Source organism: Mastigoproctus giganteus, chromosome 13 (assembly GCF_048544385.1).
Source record: "Mastigoproctus giganteus isolate SK-2022 chromosome 13, ASM4854438v1, whole genome shotgun sequence".
Taxonomy (NCBI): Eukaryota; Metazoa; Arthropoda; class Arachnida; order Uropygi; family Thelyphonidae; genus Mastigoproctus; species Mastigoproctus giganteus.
The window spans coordinates 21,872,083-21,894,450 of NC_143587.1; the positions used below are offsets into that span (position 1 = coordinate 21,872,083).

The 22,368-nt window shown below is 35.0% G+C and overlaps 1 protein-coding gene across 6 annotated transcripts in view; it reads left to right on the forward strand.

The window, feature by feature from the left end:
- The window catches only part of LOC150075848 (mitogen-activated protein kinase kinase kinase 13-A-like), a 276,690-nt gene that overhangs the window by 183,427 nt on the left and 70,895 nt on the right, over positions 1 to 22,368 (forward strand). For all 6 annotated transcript variants that reach the window (XM_090387410.1, XM_090387412.1, XM_090387407.1 and 3 more), the window contains 3 exons: positions 3,388 to 3,674; positions 15,549 to 15,732; positions 20,360 to 20,551. In XM_090387410.1, the coding sequence (XP_090243536.1) occupies positions 3,388 to 3,674; positions 15,549 to 15,732; positions 20,360 to 20,551 (663 nt within the window). The remainder of the gene's footprint in view (positions 1 to 3,387; positions 3,675 to 15,548; positions 15,733 to 20,359; positions 20,552 to 22,368) is intronic.

Below are 22,368 nucleotides of genomic sequence, written 5' to 3' on the forward strand. Positions count from 1 at the left end.
ATGAGAAAACTCATTCAATGTTCTGTAATTTTCAGGACATTGGGGGGGGGGAATCAACATTCTGATGTTCCCCGCATTCTGAAAATTTGTACGTAATGGATGAAATTTAAAAGTTTAGAATTCATTGCTAAAAGTAAACACTTACTTTTGTGCTGAGCTATAAATCAGAACAAATCTTAAAATTTTATAAAAAGTTTATTCATATATATAAACTAACATGAGCACAAGCAAAAAACAAATACAACTGTGTGCCAAATCTATAAACAAATGCCAAGCATTACTGAAAAGTGTTCAATCAGTGTACCAATATTGAGTAATTGTTAATTTCATGCGCCTTTATGTTTATGACACTTGTTGGTTGATCGCTTAAGAATGACCACTTCTATGTGTTCCGACACAATGCTTGGGTGCATTGTGAATGCAGATATGCATTGAGGCAGTGAACATGCTTATGGCTACTCTATATCACTCATAGGTTGATATTACTGTCGTTTTAATAAACAATCATCAGTCATTTAATTCTTACATCTCCTTATCCTTATCATTTCTGCTTTTGTTACAAATAAAGTTATAAATCAGGGGATTGGCAAGTTCATCCTGGTATGTGGGAACCTCAGGTGCCAGGTTCACTCTGGTGGTAAAAATGGTGTACACAGAATGGGTGGGAGTTTTTAAGGTGTATTTTGGGATCTTCACTTTGAAAATGAATTGGAACTTCATGGAATATGGATTTTTGCATCATTGCATTGTTGGTACAGTTGATTGAAATAATCCCTGGTGCTACATATGGCACCAGAGATGATCTCATTGAAGAGGTTATTGATGTATACTATAAATGCTATGATTAATTAGCATTTAATAACAAAAATATTCCTTTGAGGCCGTGGTATGAATTTCTCTTGAGCATCTAGACAGACAAAATTAATATTCTGTAATTTTGTGCTCTCTCTCTCTCTCGAATTGTGGTAACAGGATCTAGTGAATATTTGAAGGAGAAATTTGCAGCTCTAGAAAGGGAATTTTATAATATATTTTGGAGTCATTATGGTGTGGCCTTTTCTGAAATAAACTGAAGCATGTTAGGTCAAAAAGTTTGCTGTATTAGGTGTACATGTAGATTAAATTTTTGGACTGGGATAATTTTTGTTTCCATTTGCAAATAAAATGATAGGAAAAATGTGATGTCTAATTGGCTGTTGAAGAAAAGCACTGAAGCAACTAGATGAGGTGCTGGTATATTGTGCTAATTTGCTGTAATGTGGAAGGGAAAGCCCAATTTTCTGGGAAAAAAGAACTGTTCATCTATCTGAGACTTTTTCAAGATAAGCGATGAAGCCTGGAGAAGAATTACATAATAGAGGTATTGATTTGTGAATTAGAAAGAAAGTGTTCTTGTGTCAATGAATGATTTGTTCTCATGAGTGATTTCTTTGCTTATGTATTTGCATTCTATTTCATTTTTTGTTATTTGGTAATGTTCTGATCATGCCTTTGTAATGTTCTGATCATCAATCTTAAAGATTGCTCCAGCATGAAGTTTGAGGTAGGAAAGAAATATAGTCACAGATTACAGTTTATTTGCTCTATCATGCAAAATCAACTTTTGCTTGAATTAGTTATGTGTTTTTGGTTTGAAATATAATTACTTGATTAAAACCTTGAATGCAAAGTGGCATTATAATTCTGTTATCTGTATGTATTTTTGAAGAACTTGTGAAGTACTTTCTGTATGCCTTACTGTTCATCCTTTGATTTTCTTTGGTGTCAGCTGCCTTAAGAAACTAGATTAAGTTACGTGATTACTGTTTGGTTAACTTAATCCAATTTCTCTCCAGTTTTTCTTTGTTTTTTTACAAATTCAGTTTGTATTTGCACATTGAGATACTCATGAAGTGCCTGTAATGTATATCAAACTTTTGGCACTGCAACCTATGCAGTCATACTCTAGTTCTTTTCTGTAAACACTAGAAGTGTTTTTTTTTTTTTTTTTAACTTAGAAATTTCTTATTCCACCTGTTTATAGTTAGGGAGGATAGCATTAATCTGCATAATGAGTGATTCTGTTGATGAACAATACACAGATTTTTAATTGCACTTTACATATACCTTTCAACAGGAAGTACAGAGTGTAGCATTGTTCTGCATATGCAGCCATGCAAGGTGGCATGACATGGCAACATATGAACCATTCATCCATGGGTTTCTTTTCTCAGAAGGGATCAAGTATACTGTCTACATGAAATAGCTTTGGATTGTAAATTAAGGTTGCACAAATGTTCTTATGCAATTTAAATATATGCACTATTTGTTTTAAGTCTTATAGTGCCAAGATTGTTTCCTGGAATTTTTTAAATGTAGTAGTGTTTAATAAAGTTTAAATACCATTGCTTTCATTACAATTTTTGCTTTCTTGCTCAAAATTTGAACTACTATCAGACTTTTGAATACAATAACATGGATAGAAGCATAAAATAAAATGTCTCCTCATGAAATTTTTTTTTTTTAGATTTTTTCCACCTTATATATAGTTCTGTAGGTTTACAAGGCCATAAGTTCAAGATAGTGACTTTAGTTTTGTTGTTATAGATATTAACAAAATTAAGAGAGCTGTCACTTTGAAAGATATCTTGATTTGTATTAATCCTTTTCCCAAACTGGGAACATTAGAGCTAGGAAACATTGGCATTAAAAAATAGTTTTTTTTTAATTTTTTTCCTTTTTTTGTGGCAAAAGCTTTTAGGTTTCAGAGCATCATATAATGGAAGACTTAAAAGGTTTTGGACCCTTTTGGTAAGGAGAGGATTACGCTATAACTGAAAAATTTGTAGTCATCATATTTTTTCTGATTATTCTATAGAAGGTAGCAATTATTAGATTTCATTCAGTTTGAGGTTTACTTTTGATTTTTTTTTATTTTTGAGTTATTTTTTATTTTATGTTTTCATTATTCTGATTATTTTGATTCTGTTTATTCTACAGAGGCAGCACTTATTATATTTCATTCAGTTTGGAATTTAGTTTTTTCTCCTTTTCTCTCTCTCTCTCTCTCTCTCTCTCTTTCTTTCCCTCTCCCGAATTAACTTTAATGTTGCACTCTACGTTATGAATGATTAAAATTATTATTTAATATGTACTTTATTATTTGGATTATATACTGCATGTCGAAAAGTAAATTTAGATTGTTCTTTGCAGTTACAGTAAGGAAAGAGTCAAAAATAAACATTGTTAGTTGACATTAAAGCATAAAACTGCAAGCTTTTTATTTTGCAGTAAAAAATCATTTTAGTTGATATGCTACTCCTTGTAATGATAAAGGGCTATTGATATGTCCACATTTTTCCTTATTTTTTTAAACTAATGTTATTGCATTGAATATTCTCTATGTAGGATGCTTTGTATCCAAGAAGAACTCAATCAGCTTAGTTTAGAACTTCAGAATTCTAGTTCTCCAGCTATTAACACAAAAATTATTAGCAATCCTCCTGTCAGAACTCCCAGCAACCAGAGTTTAACAACCATAATTGATCCTGCACAACCACATCCTAAAGGCATAGAAATTGGATTTCGAGATGGAAGTCAGCGCTCTACTGGTTGGTTTGATGGTCTTCTTGGATGCCTTAGACCTGTTTGGAGTATTCTAGGCAAAGCAGCTACCAATGAATTAAAAGGAAAAGGTGAGGCCTATTTTTCTCTTTGAATTATTCTTATTGTGTTTTTTTTCTTTATAGTCATGTTTCATGAGACTGTGGTCTGAAAAATTTTGATTGTGAATAGTAAAAAATGGATAGTGTTTTACAAACTGATTAGGAATTTTCCATATATACTTTTTTTTCCCCTTTGCATTTTTCATAAAAACGCTTTGAATGCAACATGGTATCAGAACAATTTAACCAGGTATATTGGATGTTCAGCATTTGCAATTGCAATATTTGTTGATGATTTTGTCTAATGAAGGTGAATAATTGCATATTGTATAGGCATTTAATATTGGCCAGTCATTGGTCTTTGCCTTTAATATGTATTTTTTCCTAATTATCTGTAAATTTTGTTTAATTATTTATAAATTAAAAAAGTAAATACCACATTAATCAGATTGTTTGTTTGTTTTGGGATTTATTAGGCACATCGGCATCTGTAGCCATAGTGCGCTACATTAATCAGAAGTAGGTGGAAGAAAAAAAAGTACATTCTCATAAATATAAAGATTGTTTTTGTTATTTGGTTTTTAGGAGCATTAGCAACTAAGGCCATATTGCTCCGGGAATATGCGGTGGTAATTCCCTGACCTTTCCACATCCTCCATATTTGGTGGTGACGGGCTCGAACCCCGGTCTAATCAAGGAGCGTGTGCTACGCACTACTGCTCCTTTCCACCTAACTACGGAGGTGCCCTAAATAAATAAATAAATATAAAGAGGCTGCAATTAACTACAAAGTCATTTACCAATCATGCTGCCCTCTTGAAAGCTAATTATTAAATATTTAGCTACTTGAACACAAATGATGTACTAATCGGGGCTCAACCAATTTTAGTAATCACTTTGGAATCAGATTTCAAATTGACTCCTCCATTTTTTAAATATGTTGATTTTTCTCCCATTACTTAGCTGCTCAATTGGTACCATTAATGTCTTTTTTCAATGTATTAATAATTTCAGTTTTGTCATTCATGTTCACATTTCATCACATTTTTGCTGGGGGAAATGGGACTTATTTTTTTTTATAATTGTTATTTTATATTGTACTTAATACGTAGTCTTATAGTTCTAATTACGCTGGTTATTTTTATTTATATAAACAGTTTTTGTAGATATACGTAATACTTTATAAAACCGTTATTTCATTCGAATCTTGCAGGCATTGTTTTTGTATATAGTGATAGGGAATTCAAATTTTTAATTGAGGTAGCTAGGTAGCTCTAACGTATAATTATAGAAACAGTAATACGCTTCACTATTTCTATTAGATAGCGTAGTATTGACATTTAATTTATTGATCTTATTAATTTAAAATATCATGCCCCAAACTAGAGCAGCAAAGCAATGGGCACAAAGTGGCAGGAGTGCTGTGACTCGGGGGAGAACTGAGGGGGGCGATTCTCCAACGCATCACAGCCTAAAAAAATGTGCAACTTGTGAAATGTTTGCCGAACTATCTGGAACGGAACATGATATTGCCATGGGGGATGTCTTTGTGTGTGTGCGATGTAAGGAGTGTAAGGAAATCAGGAGACAACTCAGCATTGTTATGGGCCTATATGAGAGTTTGAAGGACAGGGTGGATGCCCTCGAAAGATCTAAATTGAGGGGTCCATCAGGCTCTCAGCTGCCCACATCAACGCCAGAGCTTGCACTTGGTCATCACGCAACACAGCGGCAACCCCCAAGGCAGAATGCGCTGGTCCCACAGAAACTAGTAGTTGTTGGTGACTCTATTGTCAGGGAAACGGGAAACATGCTTTGTAAAAAGGATAGGTGGAACAGGACCAGGGTATGTCTGCCAGGGGCAAAGGTTGATGACGTTGTAGAGCAGATATCATCTTTTAGGGGCACAAAAGGTGATATAGTTGTACACGTTGGCACTAATGATATTAAGAGTAGGAGACCGGCAGAATTACTTAACAAGTACAGGTAACTGATGAAAAAAAGCCGTGAATTAGGGTTGAATTTGAAAGTGTCTGCAATTCTGCCCAGACACGATAGGAGGGAGTATATGATGAGAGCCTTGTCGATCAATTCGGCCCTGGAAAGATTGTGCAAGGCTCAAGGGGTATAATTTTTTTCAGCCTGGACTGTACTTGTTAACAGGAGAGACTGCTTCTACAGGGATGGGATACACTTAAATAGAAAGGGTACAAGAATATTTGCTGATGCTATCGAGGCAGTGTTAGGTGGGTCGGAAAACTGATAGCTTGGGGGGATACAAGGACTAATAGTTTAACAGTAGCTGTAGGCAGAGGTGAAGGTGATTCTTGCACAACTTCTATTAGAATAAGTAGCGACCTGGAGCGAGGGGTGTTGGGGGTTTCAGGGACGGATGGCAGTCATCGTGAAACAGGTGGGTATATGGGATGTGTTAGAGTAACTAAGAATAAGAATAGGTGCATGTATACTTGCATGTATACCAATGCTAGAAGTATAGTAAATAAATTTGATGAATTTGAAGTGTTGGTCAAGACATCAAAGGTGGATATTGTTGGGATATCAGAGACGTGGTGTCACACAGATATAAGGAATGCCGAACTGGAATTTGTGGAGTACAATGTGTACAGAAAGGATAGACAGGATAGGAAGGGAGGAGGTGTTATGCTGTTAATAAAGAAAAACATAAAATCAAAAGAAGTGCATCCAGTTGATATAGATGAACAGTGCACTGTTGAGTCAGTTTGGTGTGACATAAGCACTGCAAAAGCAAAAATAAGAGTAGGAGTGTGTTATAGGCCTAATGAGTACAATGAACAATTGTACAGAGAAATAGAGTGGGCTAGTAAATCGGAATGTCTTATAATGGGGGATTTTAACTTCCCAGATATTGACTGGAACTTGTGGCTTGGGCACTCACACACTAGTCAGACTTTTGTGGATTTATTGGATGATTGTTTTCTGTAGCAGCATGTTCGAGAGGCAACCAGAGAAAGTAATACTCTTGATCTGGTTATCAGCAGTGATCATTCATGTATTAGGAATTTGCAGATAAAAGAACCACTAGGTGGCAGTGATCACATTGTACTGACGTGGGATTTACTTAAAGATTTAATTACCATCAGGGGTAAAGGAAAGGGTTTTTGCTTCCGTAAAGGCGAGTACAGTGGTCTCCAACAGTTTTTAAATTCTGTACAGTGGGATCAACTGATGATGTTACCAACAGTAAATTCTAAGTGGGAAGCATTCAAGGAATTAATCGTGGAAGCTACTAAAAGTCTCATACCTATTAAGAAATATTGTTCAAGGTTTAGGCCTAAATGGTTGTCAAATGAACTAATGAGACTCGTAACAGAGAAGAAAAATGCATGGGATGCATATAAATTATCAAGCGACTCAGAAGCCTATGGCAGATATAAGTTAATCTGTACTCAGGTCACAAAGGAGGTTCGGCAGGCGAAGGCAGATTACGAGAAATCCTTGGCAAAAGATGCTAAGAAAAACAGCAAGGATTTCTTTACTTATATAAACTCTAAAAGGAAGGGGATGAATCTGATTGGTCCACTTGACATCGATGGTTCGACTGTTGATGATCCTGCTCAGATAGCAAACAAACTGAATGAGTATTTTGCATCTACATTCACACGTGAGGAATTATTAAGGTTTGAAAATGGCAGAAGGTTATTAAATTGTAGCAAGATACTTAATGATTTTGTAATAACTGAGAGCAAAGTGGAAGAGAAATTGTTGAAGTTAAACGTAAGAAAAGCACCTGGAGTGGATGGGATCTATCCAGTTAAATTAAAGGAGGCGGCAAAGCAACTAAGCAAACCCTTAGCCATAATTATGAGAGCATCCTTGGACTCGGGAGGTTCCCACGGACTGGAGATGTGCAAATGTATCCCCAATTCACAAAGGGGGATCGAAGGGTGACACGAGTAATTACAGACCAGTTAGTTTAACTTCTGTTCCGGGTAAAATAATGGAGTCGCTGGTTAAAGATGCATTGCAGGATCATCTAGACAAGACTGCAGCAATAATTCAGATACAGCATGGGTTTGTTAAGGGAAAGTCTTGTCTGACAAATTTGATAGGATATTATGATGTGGTTAGAAAGGAACTGGATGCAAAAAATAATTTTGATATCATATATTTGGATTTCAGGAAAGCTTTTGACACTGTTGCGCATGGAAGACTTATTGTACAAATTGGAGCAGAATGGTATTAAGGGTAAGTTGCTACAATGGATAAAAGGATGGTTAAGTGCGAGAAGATAGAGGGTGGTAATCAATGGGTGCTGCTCTCTTCTTGGATTTTATTAATAATGGGAGTGCTATGGCTTGGGGGGAGAACTGATGTGCCGTCCTATGAATTACAAAACATGCTGCTTGTGTGATGTATGCAGATCTCTCTGGAAATGAACATACTGCAGCTAAGGGGATGTGTTTTTGCATGTTCAGCATAGAGAGTGACGAAATTAGGTGAGAATTTGGCATTCTGATGGATGTCTATGAGTGCTTGAATAATAGGGTGGATGCCCTCAAAGGAATTAAAATGGGGGGAGCTCCATCAAGCTCTCAGCTGCCCAACTCAATTTCAGAGTTTACACTTGGGCATCAGGCAACACAGTGACATTCCCCAAGGCAAAATGCACTAGTCCCACAGGAGGTAGTTATTGTCAGGGAAATATATTATGCAAAAAGGATAGGGAGAATAGGACCAGGGCATGTCTGCCAGGGACAAAAGTAGATGACGTTGTACAGCGGATATCATCTTTTAAGGGCACTAAAGATGGTATTGTTGTACACGTTGGCACTAATGATATTAAGAATAGGCGATCTGAGGACTTAGTATTAGTAGTGGTAAATGATGCAAGAAACCAAGCTTATACTGCATCAGCCAAAACAAAAAAAAAAGTGCCACCAGGTATGTAATCCAGCAGGTGTTGAAAACATCTGTGGATCGTGACACCATGATTGTTGTAATAAATAAAAATACACATTTTTTTAAACAGTTGTTTATTCATTAGGCTGGATTGCAGCAACAGAAATTATTAATCTACAGTAACTAAAATAGGTTCTAATACCTCTCGTGTTTGGCATTTTCATAAAAAAAATAAATAAAGCTTTTGTTTTCTGTAATGATGTAACTAGCACTAATCTGTGTCTTATATTATATTCTTTTATAAATTGTTTAAGATGTGCACCTGGACTTCCTCTCTGTTGACATTCGATTCATTTTAAATAATCTATAATATAATATTCTCCAAAGAGATTATAATTTCTTGTGTATTATGGTTAAACGATTAGGTGAATTGTTAATCCATAATAATATATGTGCATGTGGACTTACTCTGTGTTGAAATTTGATTCGTTTGGAGAATATTATATCCTGCATCTTGTTTTCCAAGCTGCTGCTGCCCATTCCAATAGAAGCAGTGCAAGAATCACTTTCACCTCTGCCAGAAGCTACTGTTAATCTATTAGTCCTACTACATTATCCCCCCAAGCTAGCAGTTTTCCCGACCCACCTAACACTGCCATTGTTAGGTGCCAGTGGTTATTCTTACCACTCAAAAATAACCACATATATGCATCATGGCACATCACTTCGGTGCCATTTGATGTGTCAGTGGCAGCAAAAATGTTTAGGCTTTAAAAAGTGTGTAATTAGGCAAACATTTTTAGCTTTGTAAATTAAAAATTTATATTAAACCAAATTAAGGCATTTGTTTCATAAAACCATTTAAATTTTTATAGTATATTCCCAATATTTGAGTCTCTTTATAAATGCAACTCACTGAGCAGCATATAGATAAGTGTTTTATATCAGACCACAGGTGTTACTAAAATATTTGGCACTTATGACTAAATATCAGAAATTCACTTTTGATTTTCATAAATTTTTATTAAATTATTATTTAATAAATAAATTAATTTAAGTAACTAATAATTATAACAAAATATTAATTCATAATGCAATTAATATTATTTTAATATATTTTATTTGAAATTAATATTATATTAAAGTATTAAATATCAATTTAATAATATTTTAATCAACTGATTACTATATTAATTTTGTGGATAATAAGATGCACTTTTTTTTTTCTTGGAAAACATTTCCTAAAATTCCCCTGCATCTTTTGGTCTGAAATTTACTAGATGCATTCAGTGATGTCTTTATCTCTAGCCATGGGTAGAGAAAGCATAGTCAAGATGCCCAGGTAGCCCTCTAAAAAAAGCCCGTTCATTTATCGTATTAAAGTATTTATTTGTGAGAAGTGGACTACATTGTTTCAGGCATCAAATCATGATTTGACATCAACAAGGTGAATGAAATGACCAACCATTTTTCAGATGTGCAAATGGATGAAAAGTTAGTGACAGTTAGTGAAACATGAAACAGTTATGAAATCTTTCAAGAAATGTAGAATAAGCAATGTCCTTGATAGCAATGAAAGTGATGTAGTCCTTGAATGAAGAGAAAGCTCAGACTATAACATCAGTATTGATGAGTTTGATATTAATGGCAACACGTTATTGCCATTTTACTCTGAGTAAAATCTATGTTTGACACTGACATTTTGTTTAGTTAACATTTGTGATTTTGTGTTTCAAATATACATACAATAAAATATATTTTTTCCCAAAATTTTCTTTCCGAAACATGGATGCATCATTTGATACATTGTATCATCTGAAAAATATGATAAATAAAGTATCAATCTTGCCTTACAGTATGAGGAAGTGAGGCCTTTGTGCTTCCTCAGTAAAAAAAAAAAAAAATTAATCAGTTAAAATAATTTATTTCCAATTAAAATATTAAAAAAAAATTCAAATTCAAACTGGTCTTTGAATTTCTTTGTTGAAATTGGTCTTAATTTCCCATGGAGTTAGTGACGAGCCCAGATAGGGGCTAAATGGGCAATAGCTCCCCAAGGTAAAAATAATGTGGATTTTTTTTTTACTGCTATGCAGTTGTCGATTAAAGCAAAATTCATTCTGTATTTCTGTTCCCTTAATTTGCATTTATGTTTTCTAGTTAAAGAAGCTTGGGGGGGATACATGGACTAATAGATTAACAGTAGCTTCTGGCAGAGGTGAAAGTGATTCTTGCACTGCTTCTATTGGAATAAGCAGCAGCCTGGAAAACAAGGTGGAGGGGATTTCAGAGACTGCTGTGAGGCATTGCGGAACAAGTAAATACATGGACTGTGTTAGGGTAGCTAAGAATAGGAACAGGTGCATGTATACTTGCGTGTACTCAATGCTAGGAGTTCGATAAATAAATTTGATGAATTTGAGGTGTTAGTCAAAACATCAAAGGCGGATATTGTTGGGATATCAGAGACATGGTGTCACACAGATATAAGGAATGCAGAATTTGAGGAGTACAATGTGTACAGGAAGGATAGACAGGATAGGAAGGGAGGAGGGGTTATGCTGTTAGTTAAGAAACACATAAAAACCAAGTGAAGCCAGTCGACATCGCTGGACAGTTCAGTGTTGAGTCAGTTTGGTGTGACATAAGCATTGGGAGATCAAAATTGAGAGTAGGAGTGTGCTATAGGCCTAATGACTCTGATGAGTATAATAAGGAACTGTACAGGGAAATAGAGTGGGCCAGTAAATCAGAGAGTCTTATAATGGGAGATTTTAATTTCCCAGATATTGACTGGAATTTGGGGGCTGGTTACTCACACACTAGCAGGGCTTTTGTGGATTTATTGGATGATTGTTTTCTACATCAGCATGTTCGGGAGGCAACTAGAGGGAGTAATACTCTTGATCTGATTCTCAGTAGTGATTCTTCATGCATTAAGAATCTGCAGATAAAGGAACTACTAGGTGGTAGTGATCACAGTGTGCTGAAGTGGGATTTACTCAAAGAGGTAACTACCATCAGGGGTAAAGGAAAGGGTTTCTGCTTCCATAAAGGTGACTACGGTGGTCTGAGATAGTATTTAAATTCTATTTGGTGGGACCAACTGATGATGTTACCAACAGCAAATTCAAAATGGGAAGCATTCAAAGAATTAATCTTGGAAGCTACTAGGCTTTTCATACTAAGAAATATTGTTCAAGGTTTAGGCCTAATTGGATGTCAGGTGAACTAATGAGACATGTGGCAGAGAAGAAAAATTCATGCGATACATATAAATTAACACGTGACACAAAAGCCTATGATAGATATAAGCTAGTCTGTAACCAAGTCACAAAGGAGGTTAGGCAAGCAAAGGCAGATTTCGAGAGATTTTTGGCAAAGGATGCAAAGAAAAACAGCAAAGAGTTCTTTATTTATGTAAGCTCTAGAAGGAAGGGTTTGAATCAGATTGGTCCACTTGATATTGATGGTTCAACTGTTGATGATTCTGCTCAGGTTGCTAACAAACTAAATAGGTATTTTGTATCTACATTTCACATTAGGAGTTATTCAGGGAGAGGAATGCCAGAGATGAATTAAACTCTGGCAGTGAGCTAGATGATTTTGTAATAACAGAGAAAAGTAGAGGAGAAATTGTTGAAGATAAACATAAGAAAGGCACCTGGAGTGGATGGGATCTATTCAGTTATATTAAAGGAGGCAGCAAGGGAAGTAAGAAAATCCTTAGCCATAATTATGAGAGCTTCCTTGGACTCAAGGATGGTACCCATGGACTGGACATGTACAAATGTGTCCTAAATTCACAAAGGAGGATCAAAGGGCGACAACAAGTAATTACAGACCTGTTAGTTTAACTTTTGTTCCAGGGAAATTAATGGAGGCACTGATTAAAGAAGCACTGCAGGATCATCTAGACAAGACTTCAGTTATATCTCAGACACAGGATGGGTTTGATAAGGAGAAGTCTTGTCTGACCAATTTGATTGGATACTATGATGTGGTCACAAAGGAACTGGATGTAAAGAATAATTTTGATATCATATGTTTGGATCTTAGAAAGGCTTTTGATACTGTTGCACATGGAAGACTGCTGCACAAATTGGAGCAATGTGGCATTGGACGCAAATTGCTGCTATCGATAAAGGGATGGTTGAGTGGGAGAAGACAGAGAGTGGTAATCAATGGACACTGCTCTTCGTGGACTAATGTTATTAGTGAAGTTCCCCTGGGTTCAGTGTTAGGTCCATTATTGTTTTCTGTATTTATAAATGATATTGAAGGTGGTATATCAAGCTTAATGTCCAAGTTTGCAGACAATATGAAGGTTGGCAGGGTTGTTAAGGACACTAATGACAGTATGCTGCTGCTGCTGCAACAGGATCTAGAAAAGTTGAGCAGATGGGCTGAGAGGTGGCAACTGAAGTTTAACATTGACAAATGTAAATTACTGCATATGGGAAGCAGTAACACCCTAGTAATGTATCAACTCTGTTTTACTACACTGACAGTGGTAGAGAAGGAAAAGGACCTGGGGGTAATTGTGTAGGCAGATATGAAGTTTTCTGAGCAGTGCAGAAGGTTTACAAGAGTAGCTCATGGTGTCTTGTCAATGATATACAGGAATTTTTCTAGCAAGGATAAGGAGGTGATTATCCCCTTGTATAAGGCAATGGTCAGGCCACACCTTGAGTACTCTATACAGGTCCGGAGGAATCATTTTAAGAAGGATGTAGAGCTGCTGGAACGAGTACAGGGAAGGGCAGTAAGATTATGAAGAAAGGATTAAGTTTTGCAAATTACAGTGTCTGGAGACTAGGCACCTGCGAGGTGATCTGATTGAGGTGTATAAAGTGTTGAATGGTTTGAGCATGCTCAATGCTGATGGGATTCTTCCTCTTGCTCAGAATAATCGCCTGAGAGGACATAAATTCAAATTGAGGAAAGACAGATGTAGAATAGATGTGCAGAAATTTGCCTTTAGCCAGCGGGTGGTTAATTGCTGGAACAGACTTCCATCTGTCGTGGAAGTTGATAGGTTAAATAAATTTACGGACGAATTGGAGAAACATTTAGAGGGAATTGTTTTGTAATTTTTTTTTTTTTTGCTGATGCTGCATAAGCTCATACACTTGCTTTCTTGCATCTACTACTACTACTACAACATCATTTAGGCACCCGTTTTACCAATCTAATCAGACATATGTCCCTGCTTTAGAACTTTTCATGAGGTCTGTCTTTTTTACAAGTGGCTTTCATTCTAGGATATGGTATTCTAAGTCTCATAATTGGCCCATATAGTGACATTATAACTGCCCTATCTCTACAGCAATTGTTCTGTAAATCCTTGAAAGGTCACAATGGGCCCTTCTTTCCACATGTCTGTAGAGAAGAAGTTCATTTCTACCTACATCACAACTCCAAGATCATTTTCTTCCTTTGCTATATTTAATTCAACCTTGCATTTTGCAACATTAAAACATAGTTTCCATATATCTGACCATTGCTACTGCCTATCCAAGCAGTGCTCTTTCATTCTGAAGGGGCACTGCTCAATGCTGGTCATTGAGTTTTCTCCCAGTCTTGCGCAATCTGAAAATTATGACATTGCACCTTCATCACTACCATTATCAGTGTACTCATCCAGTTCATCAGCTGGGTTATCAATGACTAATTTGCTTTTTTCTTTTTTTTGTTTATGTATATTTAAAACTTTCCTCATCCCTTTTCTTTGTTCTCTTAGCCAGTAATTTCTGATAGTCAGCCTTGCCAGACTAACCATTCCTAGGGTGCAATTACAGATCAATTTATAATGGTTATATGCTTCAGAGCTTCTCATTAATCTGTAATACTCATGTGCTTTTTTTAACTATTCATATCGTTATTCATCCAACTTAACATTCTCCTGCCATATTTTTTTAATAATGTAAGTTATATGCATATGTTGCTTCCATGACAATGGCTTTCAAGTTATTTAATAATTTTCCTGTGTTCCTTCCACATGCTGTCTTCTCATATAGCATCTTATATTATTATATTTCCCTTTCTTGAAATTGATACTCCTGCTCTTACTTTTAAATGCCAAAACTGCAGTCATCATCATCATCATCCTTCTTAGCACTCCGATCTCTCCTGCTAAGGGTTTCTGTATTTCAACTCTGTAACACTCACTGAATCACGAGTATTGATCAGATCCAGAATTTCCTTGATTTCAGTACTTAAAAGGCTAATATTTAAATAACAATCATCTAGTTAATTTAAAAATTTTGTCCTCATGGTAAGTTTCATCTCCCATTTGTTCCAATCAGTAATGGGTAGATTGAAACCTAATTTAACAATGAATTTACACTTGCTTAAACTTTATAATTGTATTATTAATAAAAGTAATAATTATTAATTATATTAAACAGCCTTTAGCTTTTATAATAATTTATTTAGATAATAGCAATCATAGTAATTAAAGTGAGGTGAAAACTAACAATTCTAGTAATTAAAGTGAGATGAAAATTAGCAGTTCTATTTTTTAAAGTGAATTGTAAATTCAGTTATTCTGCATCTTGTCTTAACTCTATTTGGTGCCCATGATGAATTGCACCTATGACTGGTGACACATTTGTTATACTGTTACTATGCCTCTGTATCTGACAGAGGCATAGCAACAGTAAGACTCTGTATCTTTAAAATGCTGGTCAGATATGAGCATTCATGTAATCTGATATTTAGGACTCCACATATTTTTTGATTCATGTTTGACCTACCCAAGAGATACGAATTCTTCCTCATAAACAGTCTATGTATAAAGGTTTTCCCCTTTATTTATCAACCTTTTTTTATTGAACAGTCACATTTTACTTACTTCTAGTTTGCTTTCATTCTGAAAATAATCCAGGAGAGAGTAATTTTTAGTTTAGACAAGCAATTGTGTTTAGTAAAAATTTTTAGGGCAGTCTTATATCATATGGCTATACATTTGATTTTTGCTTATTAGGATTCTTTGTAATGCAGTTTATTGTCGCTGTTTAGATGACTGGGAGATTCCTTTTGAAAATATTCAAGATCTTCAGTGGCTAGGAAGTGGAGCTCAAGGTGCTGTTTTTCTTGGAAGACTCAACAATGAGCTAGTTGCTGTGAAAAAAGTGAGAGAAAAATCAGAAACTGATATCAAACATCTAAGGAAACTAAGTCATCCAAATATTGTTCAGTTCAAGTATGTATAAAAGTTTGTTACATATCAGAAAAATTAATTTTGTTGAATTTATTAGTATTAATACACATGAAACAAGAAAGAGAGTTCTTTCTACATCAGCCCAAAAATAAATAATAATAATAATTAAAATGTAGAATATTCATACTATTCCCATTCTTACAAGGCACCAGTTTTGTTTAAACTTAAATAGACTCACTTCTTCCACCTTGCTGGGAGGCAATTTTTTTGGTTGTTTGACGACTCATGGCCCACAGGTGAACTTCATGAGATCCAAAATTCTGTTATTCCCTGAGATTTTATATATGTGACCCCTGGTTCATGTATCACCTACAAGGGAGAAAAGACCTTCTTCATTCATTTCACTTAGTCTCTTCAATACTTTATACACTTCAGTTAGATTTCCCTTTATTTATTTATTTTTTTCCCCTCAAGTTTTCAAACTTTGCAGTCTACACTTCTAAGCTGTTCTTCATATATGTATAATTTTGTACTCGTCACAATCTAGTTGCCCTTCTCTGAACCCTCCAGAAGTTTTTCCTTTTTTTTTTGAGGTGCAGCACCAGACCTGAATATAATATTCCAAATGTGATCTAACTATTGCCTTTTAAAGAACGATAATGATGCCCTTTCTCATACTAGCAAAGGCCTCTTATAAATCTTATACTGGACACCATGTGCCCCATCTATATATAATTTATGAATTTACTAATGTTATTATTTGTTTTTGTTTCTTGGCTTCTAGGCGCCTCTGTAGCCAGGTGGGAAGGAGCAGCAGTGCATAGCACACGCTTCTTGATTAGACCGGGGTTCGAGCCCGTCGCCACCAAATATGGAGGATGCGGAAAGGTCAGGGAATGACCACCGCATATCCCGGAGCAATATGGCCTTAGTTGCTAATGCTCCTAAAAACCAAACAACAACAACTTCTTGGCTTCTTTGATTAAAAATTTACTGACATTATACATGTATAATGTCAGTAAATTCTGTACAAATGTACAGCTATCAGCTCTTTATTTTCTTTTATCTCCTTACTATACTAATCTTTAATCATGGTTCATATATTCAGTAAATGGTTATCAGCAGTTTATATATTGTTTTTAGTTTAGGTATTCATTTTTAAAAATGTAACGATTTGTAAAAAGTAAACAATTGAATAACAGCAATTTTTCTTTCTTCTTCTTTCTTGGTGATTCCTTTCTACTTCTGACTCTCTCTCTCTCTCTCTCTCTCTCTCTCTCTCTCTCTCTCTCTCTCTCTCTCAGGGAATTTTTTTTTTTTTTGGCTGGTGCAGCATAAGCCTCAGGCTTCCTTGCACCATATGGCTAATAATAACAATAAATAAATAATAATAACTTTATGTGAAATTTTTATTAAAAATTGGAAAAGATTTTTTTTTTTTTCTTCTAATTTTTATTAATATATTTTTTGATTTTTTCAAGTCTGTAATCAACATTCCCTGTCCTTGATTTCATTTTTTTTTTTCGCAGTGTAATGATTTTTGTTGATTCTTCTTTCGTTCTTTCTTTTTTTAAATCATGTGGAGATTGTCCTTTTTTTCCTAAAATTAAATTAATCTTTGACTTTGTTTGTTGTTTAATTATAGTAAATTATAAATATGGTAATTTGATACAAATTAAGGCCTAAAGATGGAATGGATGATATTTCTCGGTCCACTCAGTATGCTTATATTTGTTAGTGGGGAATGAAGTTGAGGTCTTGTTTTTTTTTCTCCTTGAAATCAGAGAAGAGTTGAAGCAACATTGGGATGGGATCTATCCAGTTATATTAAAGGAGGCAGCAAAGGAAGTAAGCAACCCCTTAGCCATGATTATGAGAGCTTCCTTGGACTCAGGGGAGGTACCCACAGACTGGAAATGTGCAAATGTGACCCCAATTCACAAAGGAGGATCAAAGGCTGACACAAGTAATTATAGACCTGTGAGCTTAACTTCTGTTCCAGGAAAATTAATGGAGGCACTGGTTAAAGAAGCACTGCAGGATCATTTAGACAAGACTTCAGTTATAGCTCAGACACAGCATGGTTTTGTTAAGGGGAAGTCTTGCCTGACCAACTTGATTGGATACTATGATGCAGTCACAAAAGAACTGGATGCAGGGAATAACTTTGATATTATATACTTGGATCTTAGAAAGGCTTTCGATACTGTTGCACATGGAAGACTGCTACACAAATTGGAGCAGTGTGACATTGGAGGCAAATTGCTGCTATGGATAAAGGGGTGGTTGAGGGGGAGAAGACAGAGAGTGGTAATCAATGGACACTGCTCATCGTGGACTGATGTTATTAGTGGAGTCCCTCAGGGCTCAGTGTTGGGTCCATTATTGTTTTCTGTATTTATAAATGATATTGATGATGGTATATCGGGCTTAATGTCCAAGTTTGCAGACGATACAAAGGTTGGCAGGGTTGTCAAGGACACTACTGACACTATGCTGCTGCAACAGGATCTGGAAAGGTTGAGGGCTGAGAGGTGGCAAATGAAGTTTAACATTGACAAATGTAAAGTACTACACATAGGAAACAGCAACCCCAGAGCAATGTATCAACTCTGTGGTACTACACTGACAGTGGTAGAGAATGAAAGGGACTTGGGGGTGGTTGTGCAGGCAGATATGAAGTTCTCTGAGCAGTGCAGATGGGCTGCAAGAGTAGCTCATGGAGTATTGTCAATGATATACAGGAATTTTTCCAGCAGGGATAAGGAGGTGATTATTCCATTGTATAAGGTAATGGTCAGGCCACACCTAGAGTACTGTATACAGGTCTGGAGGCCTCATTTCAAGAAGGATGTAGAGCTGCTGGAACGAGTACAGAGAAGGGCAACAAGATTAGTGAATGGAACAAAGGGGTGCTCTTACGAAGAAAGGCTTAAGTTTTGCAAATTACAGTGTCTGGAGACTAGGCACCAGCGAGGTGATCTGATAGAGGTGTATAAAGCCTTGAATGGTTTAAGCATGCTCAATGCTGATGGGATTCTTCCTCTAGCTCAGAAAAATCACCTGAGAGGGCATAAATTCAAATTGAGGAAAGACAGATGTAGGATAGACGTGCGGAAATTTGCCTTTAGCCAGCGGGTGGTTGGTTGGTGGAACAGACTTCCATCCCTTGTGGTGGAGGTTGATAGCCTAAATAAGTTTAAGGCTCAGCTGGACAGGTATTTTGAACGAACAGAGGGGTGAAGTGGAAGTGGGGTTTTTTTTTTTTTGGCTGATGCTGCATAAGCTTGCTTTCTTGCATCAAATGCCTCTACTAATGCTAATGCTAACAATACCTTGATGCAACTGCTGCGCCATGATTGGTTTATTAGAAGAATTTTTGTGTTGGCCGATTGATTGTGAAATTTAGGATAGCTTTTCCTTTAGGATTGCTTCAGTTTTCCCTCTGGAAGGGCCGTTACTAGTCTTCAGCTATGTTGAAATTTTAAAAACTTTAAAAAAGTTGGATATGTTTAATTATATTACAGAATTGTAGTACTCTGAGTACAAGGTATGGTATATGGATAGCCTATGTGATACAGTATATATGAAAAAAAAAAAAAAAAAAAAGAAATAATAATTGCTGAATTTCTGTTGGTCTGATTTTAATGGAATTTAGGAAGGACTAACAAATCATTCTAAAAGAGCAAAATGTAAAATTTTATGAAGAGCCATCCACTGAGTCAATATATTACATGAAGATGGACATACAATCAAATAACAATTTCCAGATTTCTCTTGGTCTAATTTTAATGACATTTGGGATGGGGGGACAAATCTTTCTAATAGAGGCAACTGAAAAATTTTATGAAATCTAAGGGTCAAATTATTACATGTGGATGGATGGACATATGGTGACAACAATAGGCATTTTATGTATTCATGCTAACATGCCTAAAAATGTACACTTCCCTTAAAGACAGATATTGTTCTTGTTCTTTGCAGAAAGATAAAGGCCATTGTTTATAGTTACTTGCACTTTTATTTTTCCCTAACTTGAAATTGATAAATTGTATGCTTGATCAGACCTGGATAGCTCAATTTTTCCAGGTAAAAGACTTGAAAACAGTTTTTTTTTTTTTTTTTTCCAAGGTCATTTACAAACATAATACATTAGCAGAATATGGCAAAAGATGTTGATGCACCATAAAAAACAATATACATCCTTTCTATCAAAAATTGGAGAATTTCAAAAATTTTAAATCAGCAGATATTTTTTTTGCTTTTTTTTCCTCTATACTTGCAATTACTTTAAACTAATATAAGATATATTGACTTGAACTCAGCATATTCTTGTAAAAATTTTTTGTTAATGATACTTGATAGTCATAAATTCTAGGTACATACTTCACTAATAAAACAGTTAAAAAGCTCAGTGGAAATAAAATTTTCATGTAGCTGAACTACTAACTACTGTCTTAAAATCTGCTTAAGAAATTAGGAAAGATGCACTGTTTGGGCTTGATGAATTTTATCTCTGCCATTCCAGTTCTTAGAGATTTTAGGCTGTACCAATGTACACATACAATGAGTGTTCACAATATAGTAAAGAATAACTTATAGTTATTTGTTGTGTTAAAATAATTAGAAAGCTGATATTTTCTCTCAACATATATGTTTTGTTTTCTAGGGGAGTTTGCACTCAAGCTCCATGTTACTGTATAGTGATGGAATATTGCCCGTATGGTCAACTCTATGATCTTCTCAGGAAAGGACATGAGATTCCTCCAGCTACTGTTGTTGAATGGAGCAAACAAATTGCTTCAGGCATTCATTACCTTCACATGCATAAAATTATCCATCGTGACCTTAAATCACCAAAGTATGCTATTCTGATATTTTTAATTTTTAGTATGTTTTCTAAAAGAAAATTTGCATTGCATGCATATGTCGTTAATTACGGCTATTTTATTACTAATTAATTAGATAGTATGAATCAGAGCTGTAATACTCAATATGTTCTACGTTGATAATAATATTAGTAAATTAATAAGAGGAGTTTACCTCAATATAGTACGTAGAACACTTCCGTATGATACCCTCCAGAAATTAAAACGGAAAAAACGTTGTCGATTTTTTCGTTTTTTCCGTTTTAATTTCTGGAGGGTATCATACGGAAGTGTTCTACGTACTATATTGAGGTAAACTCCTCTTATTAATTTACTAATATTACTAATTAATATAAAGGAGGTTTGGAATAAAAGCTCCCTCCCCCCCAAAAAATATCTCAATCTGCCGTTTTAATAGAGATGAGATTGCTTTGTAAATTAAGGATAACTCAATAAAATAAAAAGTTTTGCATTAAATGCAAAATACCTTGAAGCCTGCATATGCCATTCAATTTGCTGCCTAAAAGAAAAACAAAAAAGCTAAGAGGATGATTCTGTTGGTGGTAACCAAAATATGAGTTACTATTTTCTGTAGAAAAGGTTGTGTTGTTAGAGAAAGTTGAGAAAGTATGCTTTGAAAAAGGTAACTTTCTTCATTTTAATTTTTAATTTTATTGTACTGTATAATAATAAAATACTTTTCCATGTGTACTGAATATTATTTTTCTCCTGATGTAGTATTTGTAAGACATGCATCTTATTCTTATGTTAAATATGTTAAATTAAATTAAATTAATCAATGGGGGATACTATCTTGCCTACCATAGAAAGAATGAAGCAATCTAGAAATGAATCAACTTTTATTTAGTATAGTCACCTCTAAGGTTTACTCACTTGATGTGCCATTCCCTCATCTTTTCTAGGGATTTGCTTCCCCAGGAGCCACTGTCTTGTTCCTCTGACCACTCTCTGACTGACTATATGAGAAATACCATTTTAAGTTCTAAAATGTCTCCTTTCAAATGTTTTTTTTAAAGATGGAAACTAGTAGTATTCTGTAGAGGCCATATCTGGAAATAAGGGCAGATGTGACTTTTCATATTCTAAAGCAGCGGTTCCCAAATGGTGGTTCGTGAACCCCTGGGGATTTGCGAAAGTGCTCCCGGGGGTTTAAACTAAAAATTCTATAATGACATCTTCTTAGATTTACATAGGTATATTGTTGTAAACTACACAATATAACTAATAATAAACAATAAAGTAAAATAAAATTAAATAAAAAGTAAAGAATTGCCAAAGAAAGAAAAACCACATCTCCCACAATTCCTTATAATTAGTTTACTATCTTACAGTATTATCATGTTAAATAAATATGTTTTTCATACTAAATTTTTTTTTTTTTTAGTGTGAAATATTTTATAATATTTCACACTAAAACTCAGAAATATTCAGAATACTCAAAAATTCAGAAATATTATACGATTTCAGAGAATATAGGCTTAGTGGTTCGCAAGTCAAAAAAGGTTGGGAACCGCTGTTCTAAAGTATTCATTGTTTTTATGGTTACTGAATTTTTGTTACTCAGCATTGTTATGCAGAAAAAGTTTTCACTGTGAAGTTCCCTACTCTCTTTGGACTTTAGCCATCTAAAGGCCAGTTGGTGGATCATAGCAATAAAAAAAATCTATTAAAATTATATGGGCACAAATTTTCTTATTCCTCTCAAGTATAGTATTCATTTTCAATCTGCATCATTAATTATTTTGTAAGTGAAAAAGTATAGGCATAAAGAAAGTGCACTCCTTTTCCT